Source organism: Alligator mississippiensis, chromosome 3 (assembly GCF_030867095.1).
Source record: "Alligator mississippiensis isolate rAllMis1 chromosome 3, rAllMis1, whole genome shotgun sequence".
Lineage (NCBI taxonomy): Eukaryota > Metazoa > Chordata > Crocodylia > Alligatoridae > Alligator > Alligator mississippiensis.
This window is the reverse complement of record NC_081826.1, coordinates 250,735,537-250,748,724: the sequence shown is the minus strand read 5'-3', so window position 1 is coordinate 250,748,724 and position 13,188 is coordinate 250,735,537. Positions and strand designations below refer to the sequence as shown.

Here is a 13,188-nt window from a genome sequence, read left to right as displayed (position 1 = left end):
CTCATTGTTTCAAAAAGTTCTCAAAATGTAAATTGTATTATCTGTCCTTCTGAATCAGTCTCATTGCTATATCATTTTTTTTGGTCAGGGTCTTTGTCTGGTGGCAAGATATGTTCACAGGTATCAAACCATACCATCAGGTACCTTGAAGAGATCCAAGAGACTACCATCTCTCTTTGGAAATAATCTATACAAAAACTTCCATTTTCTTACTAACATAACAGCAAATTTCAGATAGCGAGTTACAGGTTTTTATTTTGCATGTGTTTATTTGCCATAGTTTTAAGGCGAGCATGCACTCTTGGGGCCTTTCCAGTGACACTGGCTGCAGCTGTAGGGATCAGATTCAGACAAACAACTACATCACCCATAAATGCCCTTACAGCCCTCCTTTGGACACCCAAGGTCTTATTGACGTTGACCATTCTGCCTGTTGTTGGCTTTCTGGCCCTCATGCTTCTGACATATGAGTGTGGTGACACTCGCTTCTTCATCATCATTTGCCGTAGTACATTATAGTGACAACATTAGTTCCTACTAAGTATATGGACAGCTATAACAATGTACACACCCTTTGAAATGTTCCTAAAGTAGCTGAAGCACTCTAAAATAATACCTCTTTAAATGAGGTGCTATTTTGGAGCATTTCACTTAGTTGCCTCAACACGGGAGAGACAGGGAGGGAGGGTGGGTGAACAGTCTGCCAGAAAGTGAAAGTCGGTTAAGATAATGTAGTTATGAATCCTTAACTGTAGAGTAAATGCAGTTAAAAAGGAGTTCCTGATACACACGTCCTCAAATATGGTTCTCATAATATGTTAATAGTCTTATAACTTTGGTGCAGAGGTAGAGAATGTGGGGGTTTGGAATCTGAGTACATGGGCATTGGGAGACTAGGGGAGAAAGTTTTGTGACAGTAGAAAGAAGATGTTGTAGGGGAACAGATAAATAGGAATGAATGTTAAATGGGTGATAGGGTGGATTAGGTTTAGGAGGAGGGGGGCTCTGGGAGGGTGGCATAAGACTGGTAGGATTAATGGGGGAGTTGCTTTTATCTAGATCTGGAATCTCTGAGTCCTATTCACTGCTGCTGTTCTTTCTCCCCCACTCATATGTGTTGGCAAATGGGAAGTCCTGGCTCTCTGGGATGGATGTTGAAAACACCAGACAAGTGCTGAAACAGGGAGGAGAGATCGTGAACAGGCATGGTCAATGCATGACACAGGATCATAGAGCTTATGTTGGGGAGGGAGAATGAGAATATCCATTGAGATGAGTGGAACAGCTGACATGTCTCAGAACATATGATTTCAGGCTATATTCATCATCTGTCAATGTTTTCTTTCAGCCTAGAGTCTGTCTGACATGAATAGGCCAGCCTACACTTGGTGTAGGGACTCGGTTTCCCCTTCCCTGCCCCTCCTTGCTTTAGTTGATGCATGTACTTTTTTATTTACCCTTTCCTATGGCCTAGCTGGGCATTTCCATACCAAGATTGAGGACCACTGGTTTACACTGAAACTTTTTCCACTTTCAGTGTTCGACCCAAGAGTTCTTCTTGATAGTCAGCACTCTGTCTCGTGTAGAGGCAGAAATTGAAGCACTGGTTCCAGCCATACGCTCCCATGTGAAAGCTCCCTTACTGCAGAATGCCCTGTTGGAAATCCCTGAACTGCTCCACCCAATGAAAAAATATTTAAAGATCCTTAATGAAGAAGCAGCCAAGTAAGTAAAAAAAAAAAAAAAAAAAAAAGGCTTTCTTGCTTGTTAGTGTCTCGGACTGAATATTCCTCCTTGATGTAATACATTATATTACATTGGCAGATCTGTGTGTAGTTAAGATTTCCTCACAGTTTCCCTATAAAATTATCTTTTTAGTGTCATATAATTTGGCTGAAATGCAGTCTAGAATTTTCACCAAAACCGTTCAGCTGTTTCTGATAATGTTAATTTGTCCATGTTAATTTTTACATCCTTGTTGAGAAGCTTCATGCTTTAGAATAGGGATTTGAAATTTCCAAATAGGTTGCCGTGATGCCAAAATTGTGTCTTTTTACTATTACCCTGAAAATTTAGTAAAGTTTGGCCATTTTAGGATTATAGGAAAGCAGGGCTGGAAAGTACCTTATGAGGTCATCTGGTATAGCCCCCGGCCTAAAGCAGGATCATCCCTGACTGAACCACCTCAGCAAAGTGTTTATCTAATCCACTTTTGAAAATTTCACAGCTGAGATTACACAGCTTGTCTAGGTATCCTGTTCCAATGCTTGACCACCCTCATAGTCAGAAAGTTCCTCCTAAGCTCCAGTGTAAATTTCCTCCGCTGCATCTTGAAGTCATTGCTCATACTTCTGTACCCTGTGGCCACAAAGGAAAAACCCATCTCCATCTGCTCTGTAATCCAGGGGTAGGCAAAATGCGGCCCACGGGCTGGATGCGACCCTCTAGGCTATTCTAGCTGGCCCACAGGGCCCCTAAAAATTTGGAAAGTTAATATTTATCTGCCCCTGGCTGCCTGTCATGTGGCCCTCAATGGCTTGCCAAAACTCAGTAAACGGCCCTCCACCCAAAATAACTGCCCACCCCTGCTGTAATCCCTTCAGGTATTTGAAGATAGTCACCAAATCCGTCTTTAGTCTTCTCTCTGGACTAAATAACCCTAGTTCTTTCAACCTTTCCTCGTAAGTCCAGCCTCCCAGCCCCTGCTCTGCACTGGACTCTTTCCAAACTATCTACATCCTCCTTGAAGTATGAGGCCCCAACCTGGGTACTACTCCAGGTGAGGAAACCTCACCAGTGCCAAATAAAGCAGTAGTGTCACTTAAAAATCATTTTTCTTGATTTCCAAGTGACACTCCTGTTAATACATCCTAGTGTGCTGCTGTTTTTGCAACCAGAGCACACTGCTGGCTCATATTCAGTTTATGGTCTACTGTAACCCCCAGGGCTTTATCTATATTACTGCATTTTAGCCAGTCAATCGCCAGTTTGTATTTATGCATGCAGTTATTCCATCCCAAGTGTAGGACTTTGCATTTGTCCTTGTTGAATCTCATCTGATTGATTGTGGACCATTTCTCTAGTCTGTCCAGGCTGTTTTGGATCCCACCCCTACCCTCCAGAGTGTCTGCAACTCCAGCCAACTTGGTGTCTTGGTGGTCTGCGATGCCAGCCAACTTGGTGTCCACAAATTTCCTGTGTGCGCCCAATCCCATTGTGCATATCATTAATGATGATGTTACACAATACTGGACTCAGGACAGACTCCTGGAGTGCCCCATGTGATACTTCCTTCCAAGTAGACATTGATCTATTGATGACTACTTCTTGAGCATGATAATCCAGCCAGTTATATATCCATTTTATAATCTTTTCATCTAGTCTGTATTTCCTTAGCTTATTAATGAGAATGTTGTGACACTGTCAACATCCTTGCTAAAGTCAGGGTATATATTCGTCCACTGCTCTCCCCCCTGTCTGCAGAGCCTGTCACCTTTTTCATAGAAGGAAATCAGGTTGGTCCATCATAACTGCTCTTGGTGAATCCATGCTGGCTATTCCTGATTGCGTTGTTTTCCTCCAGGTGCTTCACAATAGATTTCTTGAGGGACCTGCTCCATAACCTTTCTAGGTTATTGAGCTCCTGACAGGCCTGTAATTTCCTGGATCCTATATATTTGCTCTTTTCCAGTCATCAAGGACCTCACCCAACCTCTGCGAGTTCTTCAGAGCCAGAGGCTTTGAAATTACCTATACGGTTGTTCATACACTTCTTAGTTTGTGTGTGTGTACTCCAGATAACCCCCAAACCCTCTCCCAAAGGCTCCATGTGTTTATTAGCTCCTACTCATGACTGAAACTTGGGTGTTCTTGTCATGAGTCCTGGGATCCTCCAAAAATTGATATGCAGATGAGGCATAGGGCAGCCTGGTCTGGCTCCATCTCATGGAGGACAGGGCCACATTAATTATATGTGCCAGGCAGAGAGTGGGGGGTGACAGAGGGATTCTGGATGAACTGTTTGGGGTCCTGTTTGGTGATGTTTGCCAGACATTTAAGGCTGGCAAAGAAACGGGAATCGTTTGAAAAGGGAAAGAAAAATACAGCTCAACGGTGGGAGTGAAGAAGTCAAATTGTATGCAGTGTAACGGCTCACCATGGTACTTGAAAAAGAGTTGGTGCTGAAGGGGGCTGCACTCAGTGGGCACTACCATATACCTTAGTCAGATGGGTTGCATTAACATAACCTTGTGATAGGCTCCCACGCACGTTTGCCCAATATGGGCCATCTACTTTATAGTCATGCTGAGTGTGGGCAGCATTTAATCAGTGTCAGAGTTTGTTTCCATTACTGAGCACATGCTGCTCTTTGCAGCAGTTCAAAGATAGACAGTGTGTTTAATGCAGTCTTCTTGTAAGCAAATGTAGGATGAGGGACTTCTCCCCCTCCCCCCCATGCTGATGGGTGGGGGGAAACCCTGCCTTGTATTTGAGTAAATACATCACATTTCACTAAATCATCTGTAACTAGATTGCTTTCTGGATTCCAAACAAGACTTATTCTCTGTTTTTCCTCTTTCTTTTGACATACTTGTAGAATCCCATTTCATTGCTTGATGCATCTCTTACTAGCTGCAACTCACTGTGCCTTGACTTTCCTAATTTTCTCCCTGCATGCCTGTGCAATACTCTTATATACTTCCATAGTGATATAACTAAGCTTCCACTTCCTGTAGGATTCCTTTTTTGGTGCAGGCAGAAGTTTGTCACACATTTGCCCCCTTGAAAACGTTCTGCTCCTTGAAGTACTGGGTATAGGGTCTCCTTAAATTACAGCTCTTTGGGACTCCTTTTCCCCTCAGACTTACTAGGGAATCCTGCCCACCAGTTCCCTGAGTTTGTTAAAGTCTGCTTTCCTGAAGTCCACTGTCTTTATTCTGCTGGTCTCCTTCCTTACTTTAGGGTTTTGAATTCTACCATTTTAGTGGTTGCTGTCATCCAAGTTTCACCACCTCACATTCTCAACCAGTTCCTTTTGTGAGCAGTAAGTCAAGAAGAGCTTCCTCTTATTTGGCCTCTCTGCCATCTGTGTCAAAAAGTTCAAATACTTCTGTATTTCTGTCTTAACTGATGTCCTGATAATTAAACTCTAGTGAACCAGGTCCTGTGATCTGGAAACTTCCACCAATTTTCTAAGGAAGGCCTGATCCACTTCCTCCTCCTGGTTTGATGGCATATAGCAGACACCTACCATGACATGCCCCTACTACTTTCTTCCCTCTGACCTTTACCCAGAGGCTTGCAACAAGCCTACTTTCCACTTCATACTGCATCTCAAAACACACGTACATCTCTTATATATGAGGCAACACCTCCTCCTTTCCCCACCCCCAGCTCTTCTTTCTGAACAAGTTATACCCATCCATGAAAGAACTGCAGTCATGTCAACTATCCAAAATCTCTGTAACCTCATAAACCTTATAAGCCTTTGAAAAATCTCAGTTTGTGAATGCTCAGTAGGGACTCATTGGAGTTTGGAGCTATATTCTCTGAAGATCCCATCTGTGCTGAGCAGGTTGTATAGTCTCACAACTTCTGTGTAATGACTGGATTGTTATGCATCGTCCCTATAGAGCAGTTGAGCTTGCAAGGAATTAAGGAGGATTTGTCTCTGAAGTTTTTCCTATCAGACACAAATACTGCAATCAGGGAAGATCTTTCTCCTGTTGTCTCTATATCCCTCCCTTCTGGCTCCAGCATGGAGAAGGGAGGCAGATGCTAGAAGACTGTCTCCTTACATCTTCTGTTCTTCAGAATCAGTGCAGGGCAGGAGGGAGCAAGGCCAGGAGCTCATGAGGGAAGAGTCTTAGGAGCCTGGGAGTGACAGTGTTTAGGAACATGATCTATGCAGCAGTAACAGGGGCAAGATCAAAGGCAGCAGATATCTAAAACATTTTATGAAATCATATAATCATTAAAGACTTTCTCACAGCTTTTGTCTACATAGTAAAGTGATCTTGTCAAGCCACAGCACCCAAAAGCACTCCATGCTACCTCCTAAACTGGAAGTGACATTGCATCTGCATGGCATGGTGGCTGGGGGCAAATTAGCTTAGGGGCAGGCTGACAGTTTATCTTTGCAGTGCTCCTTCAGACAAACACAAATGGGTTGATTCAGCTTCTGGGCTAGGAGGCAGCTGATGCAGATCAATATAGCATACCCATGTGGCTATAATGTTGGCACAAGGAGGTCAATTACAGTTGCAGGTTCCTTTGCATTTTGATTCTTGACTTTGCAGCCTTAATAATGTCCAGCTTTAGTTTAGTGTTGAACATATGACCATGCTATAAGTAGGAGGCTAGTTAAGCATTGGAACATTACTTAAAGAGGTTGTGGAATCTCCACTCTTGACAGTTTTTAGGCTGGTTGCTGGTTAGGCAAACACTTGATTGGAAAGATTTAAATAGGGGTGATCCTGCCTTGAGTAGAAGGGTTGGCTTGGATGACCTCTGGAGGTCCCTTCCAGCCCTGTTTTTCTATGATTCTGTATATATTAAATAGACCAGTGGTTTTCACCCTTTTAGACCGACGATAACCCTTCAATTAAATTCAAGGCATCCCTCTGAAAATGTTAGCTTTCACTCAGTTTTTAACTACAGAAAAATAACAGAGCAGATCTTCAGTGGTAAAGAATTTAGAAAGACCACAACAGGGCAGAACATTTTTGAACCTACAGCTTCCTATTTGAAATCTTTACATGTTATATTATGAATCATTTGTAGGTGTTTGCTAATATTGCCTAACACCCCACAGCACCCTTAAAAGGATCTAACAGTGCCCTGATTCAGAATTACTGAACATATAACTGGGTGTCTTCCAGTTATATGTATCTGGCTCCTTACAAAATTTACTGTGTGGCCTTGGCCAAATTTTACATAAACTTCAGTAGTATTTCCTTAGTAGTAAAATATGGATGATTCTGCCAACCTTACTTAATTTGTTTTGAGGTGCTTTGCAAGTGTCGTAAAAGTATACAGCACACTTCACTTGTATGCATACTAGAGAAGTGCATAGTTCTCTTAACCACATTAGATTATGCCCATCTCAAATTGTAAAAAAAAAACAAACCTCTGGTTATCTGTATATTGGTTTAGTGCTTTTACCACTATGCCTAGGTAAAGGCATTCTAAAAGCCTGATGGGGAATCGATCTAAGATATATGGTTATCTGTAAACCATGTAGTTTAGATCAGTAGTGAACAGAACACACGTTTACCCTTTGGCGGGGGAAGGTGGAGGACAAATCTTAGATTGGGTTTTGCCATTTTCAATCTGTGTGCCATACTCTGTTCTGTTACAGGTATAGACTGGTTTCTGCCCACTTACATTGGTAAAAATGCAATGTCTGTATCTAACCTTTATGTACATAGTGCATTTCAACCCTACTGTCTACCTAGTAACGTAACTGTACTCCTTTTAATATTGTCAGAAACAGCGAAGGTTGAAGAATGGCTATTAGAAGTAGAGGTGCACCAATATATCAGTGCCATATCAGATTGACATCAATTAAAGTAAAATTAACATTATTGGCTATCAGGTTTTTTTTGGCCGGTATAACCGATAATGTCACCAATAAATATAATATGCCTTCTGGCCAGGGCCCCTGGACACTGCAGCATGCATGTGGCCAGGAATGCAGCTGAGCAGATTGGAGAGCAGTGCCCTGCAGGTAAGTCTGAGGAGGAAAAGTGGCATGGGGGAGGGAAGGGACATGTGCAGGGGCAGATCGAGACCTCCCATGGTGAGGGAGGGAGTGGGGCTGAGGGTGCTGGCTAGCCAGGGCAGTGAATGGGACCTGGGGCCAGGGTGTGGAGCAGGACAGAGTTGCAGATGGCTCATTCAAGGGGGGAGGGGGGCAGCTCCCTGCTTCTGCACACACCCCCAGGGAAGGAATGGAGGGGGCATGTGCCCCCCCTGGATTTGTGCATGGGGCTGAGGCAGGCTACCCTCTGTGGGCTCAGGGCTTTCTACCCTGCTGCCTTTGCCCCGGGAGCTACACGGGATGTGCGGCCAGTATGTGGCTCCTCGAGGAAAGGCAGCAGGGTGGAGAGCCTTGAGTCCACAGTGGGCAGCTTGCCTCTACCCGTGCCCTGCTTGGTTCTGCATCCCTGCACTTACAGATGGTGGCGACAGCACTTGAACTAAGGCTCATTTGACAAGCTTTAGTTCAAACGCTCCAGCTGCCTTTTTTAAGTGCTGGGATGCTGATCCCCTGGATGAACCACCTGTGGCTCTGTCCTGCTCCCTGCCCTGGCCCCGGGTCTCATTCACTGCCTTGGCTGGCAGCACCCCTTGCCTCTGCCCCACTCCCTCCCTCACCATTACGACTTATAGATTCATAGATTCATAGATGTTAGGGTCGGAAGGGACCTCAATAGATCATCAAGTCCGACCCCCTGCATAAGCAGGAAAGAGTGCTGGGTCTAGATGACCCCAGCTAGATACTCGTCTAACCTCCTCTTGAAGACCCCCAGGGTAGGGGAGAGCACCACCTCCCTTGGGAGCCCGTTCCAGACCTTGGCCACTCGAACTGTGAAGAAGTTCTTCCTAATGTCCAGTCTAAATCTGCTCTCTGCTAGCTTGTGGCCATTGCTTCTTGTAACCCCCGGGGGCGCCTTGGTGAACAAATCCTCACCAATTCCCTTCTGTGCCCCCGTGATGAACTTATAGGCAGCCACAAGGTCGCCTCTCAACCTTCTCTTGCGGAGGCTGAAAAGGTCCAGTTTCTCTAGTCTGTCCTCGTAGGACTTGGTCTGCAGGCCCTTGACCATACGAGTTGCCCTTCGCTGTACCCTCTCCAGGTTATCCGCATCCTTCTTGAAGTGTGGCGCCCAGAATTGCACGCAGTACTCCAACTGCGGTCTGACCAACGCCCTATAGAGGGGAAGTATCACCTCCCTGGACCTATTTGTCATGCATCTGCTGATGCACGATAAAGTGCCATTGGCTTTTCTGATGGCTTCGTCACACTGCCGGCTCATGTTCATCTTGGAGTCCACTAGGACTCCAAGATCCCTTTCCACCTCCGTGCCACCCAGCAGGTCATTCCCTAGGCTGTAGGTGTGCTGGACATTTTTCCTCCCTAGGTGCACTTTGCATTTCTCCTTGTTGAACTGCATCCTGTTGTTTTCTGCCCACTTGTCCAGCCTATCCAGGTCTGCCTGCAGCTGTTCCCTGCCCTCCGGCGTGTCCACTTCTCCCCATAGCTTTGTGACATCTGCAAACTTGGACAGAGTACATTTCACTCCCACGTCCAAGTCGCTGATGAAGACATTAAAGAGTATCGGTCCAAGGACCGAACCCTGCGGGACCCCACTGCCCACACCCTTCCAGGTCGAGACCGACCCATCTACCACGACTCTTTGGGTGCGACCCTCTAGCCAATTCGCCACCCACCGGACTGTGCAGTCATCCACATCACAGCCTCTTAATTTGTTCACCAGTATGGGGTGGGATACCGTATTGAAGGCCTTCCTGAAGTCCAAGTATACGACATCCACCCCTCCTCCTGTGTCCAGGCGTTTCGTAACCTGGTCATAGAAAGAGACTAGGTTGGTTAGGCACGATCTGCCCGCCACAAACCCATGCTGGTTTCCCCTCAGCATAATTTGTCCTGCTGGGCTCTCACAAATGTGAGCCTTGATAATTTTTTCAAATACTTTACCAAGGATGGAGGTGAGACTGACCGGCCTATAGTTGCCCGGGTCCTCCTTCCTCCCCTTTTTGAAAATGGGGACCACGTTAGCCCTTTTCCAGTCCTGACTTCTATCGCCCCCACCCTCCACCAGTGCCCCTTCCTTTCCACAGATTTACCCTCAGGGAGCTGCTCTCTACTCTGTCTGGCTGTGCTCCTATAAAGAGGTATTGGCTGATATGCCTAGTGAATAATCGTCTATCAGTATCTGCCAAGAAGCTCTTTATTGGTGCACCCGTGAATCAATTTCAGAGCTGCTAGTACTGTTGTAACCAATGCTGCCTAAGTAGAGCCCTATCACTGTTGTATTGGTAGGAGGTTCAAAACTGACTAGCTCTCCTCATGTTCGAGGCACTGTTGGAACTGCTTTTAGAGGTTTTGAAAATTAGGAGTTCTAGTAAATTCTGAGTCTGTTAGTATCACAGTGCTGGGCACTTAAGGGGCACTGATCATTTGCACTATGTTCTGATAAGTATTTTTTTCAGTTCTGAGGCTATACGCTTAAATGAGTACACCATATATATTTATTTGTTGTATATTTATATCATAGTTGTATTACATTTGTATCACATCTGTTAATTATAGAATAAGTCTCTTTGCTCAGAGAGATTATAAATAAAGTAAAATAACTTTTCTGTAAATAAAGTCTTTTCATCTTATCAGGAATTAAGAAATGTTACGAGACATGGGACTATCAATATCTGTTGTTGCAATGGATAAAAATATTTTCCATGTCTCATTGGACAACTAATATGCATATTTATGTAATTGGAAATCAGGACTCATTTCAATGTTGTCTGCATAAATACAGGCTTCTGTGGATACGTTAGCAATCCTGGCAGGTTATGAAACATCAGACTTAATGATTCCTGATTGATGGAAAGGCTAGTGTAGTTAGAAATTTTAAAAATTAGTTCTTATTTTTTTGTCACTGTGTCCATGATGCCTTAGACAACTTGATATTGTAGGTGGAGAGAAGCAAAAAGTGTCATTGATAAAATATTAAGTGTAAAATTTGAAATTCTGTAAAATAGAGTATAAACAGATAGTACTTGCATGCACCAGAGTGCAACATTTTTGTTATGCACTTAAAAGTTCTGTACCAATTTCATATATACATCAATAAAATCCCTTTCACAGTTCACCATGTATATGTACATGTGTATATGTGTATATACATATAAACATTGGGGTGTGGGTTTTGTTTTTATTATGCTGTGTATATGTACATTTACAAAATCCCATTAAAAAGTAATGCGAAATACAGAACTCTGGAAAGTCTAATATATCTGCAGCTGGCTTTTTGGCTTTTTTTTTTCGGAAACTGGTACTTTTAGATTTCAGTAGGCAGCTAGCGCATGGCAGTGACAGTTTTCACACTCGGTGGCTGGCTAGCAGCTGTCTTTTTCTTCTCATTCCCATGGAAGCAGATCTAATCAGAACAAAAATTGTTTCTAAAAATTAGTATTGTATTTTAAAATGCTGACTTTACTTTCTCTTATATAATATGCATATGTAATTGGGAATCAGAGCTCATTTCAATGTTTATCTGCATGACTGCTGGCTCTAGTTCTAGTTTCATTTTCATGGAAAAGGATGTTGGATTGATGCAACAAATTTTTTAAGCTACTTTAACTTTTATCATTTGTAAACAGCCTTGGGCTTTTTCTCTTCAGATATCAAATTTCACAGCCATGACATAATCACATAATCTAAAATATAGATAGGATCCAATCTGGGGATGAATAGGGTTTCCTTGTAATTGTAGCTGTGGGCTCTGTTGAGGTAAGGTAATGAAGCAAAAAGGGATGGAGTTCGTCTCCCCTGTGCTCCCAAAGCCTGCCCTGCTAGGCCCAAGCTGAGTGAAGGAGGCACTTTGATTCCATAATAGTCATCCTGGTGACTGTATGCATGTTATAGTATAAATGTCTAACCAATTTACAAGACCTGTATGGTTGTCTTTCTGATGTATGAACAACCAAATAGAAAAGTTAAGTTAATGTCTTCCTATATTATAAATGGAGAAAGACAGGGGTCTGTGTTAAATAAAAACAATTCTAAACTTGTATCAAAACTTTACAATTATGGGATAAACATCTTTCTCTCTTTCTCTCTCTCTCTTTTTATACTATAACTAGAACTGGAGATAAAACCCAATTGTTCAAGGACCTTACAGACTTTCCTACCATCAGGAAGAGAAAGGAGGAGATCCAGGATGTACTGTCCCAGATCCAGTTACATCTGCAAGAAATACGTAGATTAATAAAGAATGCTTCTGCAGATTATGTTACAGTATCAGGACAGGAGGTAAAATATATATCACCTGGATGTTTCTTTTGTGGATGAGTGTACATTAAATTAATGCACATTTAATTAATATAAGATTGAGTAATCTATAGCATTAAATAGATATAGTTCTAGTTGAGAGAAGAGTGCAGCTGGTACACAGTTTTGTCATCTTGTATTTTTTGAATAGCATTACTCAAGTATCACCACTTTTTGTTTTATTGACTATGAATATTAATCTTCTGTCCCTGCAGTTACTTTTGGGATTTTCAGGGGTGGGTGGAAATTACTTTTAGTGCTTTTTAGTTTGTTTCAACAATACTTTTCTTCCATTTGCTATATTTTTACATGTATAAGCCTATTATGTGGTTGCATTAAGAATCCTCGTCTTAAGAATGTTTCTGATTGCTATATTTTTAGTGAATCAGGAAATGCAGCACTGAAATTTGTACAGAAAAGGACAGTAATATTTGAAGAACTGATTCAAACTTATATGGCCCTCTCGTCTCCCATCCTGTGGTGGTGCACCTAGGTGCATGTGTTTGTATTCAGTGCACCAGGAGCCCACTATGCTAGGTGATAAACAGATGTTCTACAAGTGTAAAATAAAAAGATGTCTCTGCACTAGAGTTTACAGTCTAACACAAGAGACAGCAGATAGACATGGACAGACTATCAGGGTGTACAAACAAACAAAGAGACAATATTGTTCATTGGGCCTAGACAGTGTTATCAGTTTTCAGGTTGTCTTAGCATTGACAACTGTTTTGTAAGCATCGTGCTAAAGAGTGTAAAGAGGTATACAAAGGAGGATAAGTAAGCAGCTTTGTGGGATCCCCTTCCAAGTATGAGGGATAGTATGGAAGAACTCACAACTTTGAAAATTTAACAAATGGGTATTAGCAGCTGATATGATAGACTCATCAGAGCAGGGGAGCAAGGCTGTATTATAGCCAAATTCAGTTTGAACTGATGCCTAGTTATACATATGAAGGAAAGAGACACTGGGTAAGATCTGAGCTTGTACAGGAGACAGGTTTGCAGTAACAAGGTAGATTTTTGAGTTGTCAGGTTGGAGTTGGGAGTTGAATTTATGTTTTTGGGTGAGATTAATGCTAAAATGGAGAGAGAAGAGAGAAAAGAGATCA

General features: G+C 42.9%; 1 protein-coding gene across 1 annotated transcript in view; it reads left to right on the top strand.

Moving 5' to 3' along the window:
* MSH3 (mutS homolog 3) overlaps window positions 1-13,188 on the top strand; it is a 224,174-nt gene that overhangs the window by 121,984 nt on the left and 89,002 nt on the right. Inside the window, exons 14-15 of the mRNA XM_059725070.1 lie at window positions 1,538-1,725; window positions 11,893-12,061. Coding sequence (XP_059581053.1) covers window positions 1,538-1,725; window positions 11,893-12,061 — 357 coding nt within the window. The remainder of the gene's footprint in view (window positions 1-1,537; window positions 1,726-11,892; window positions 12,062-13,188) is intronic.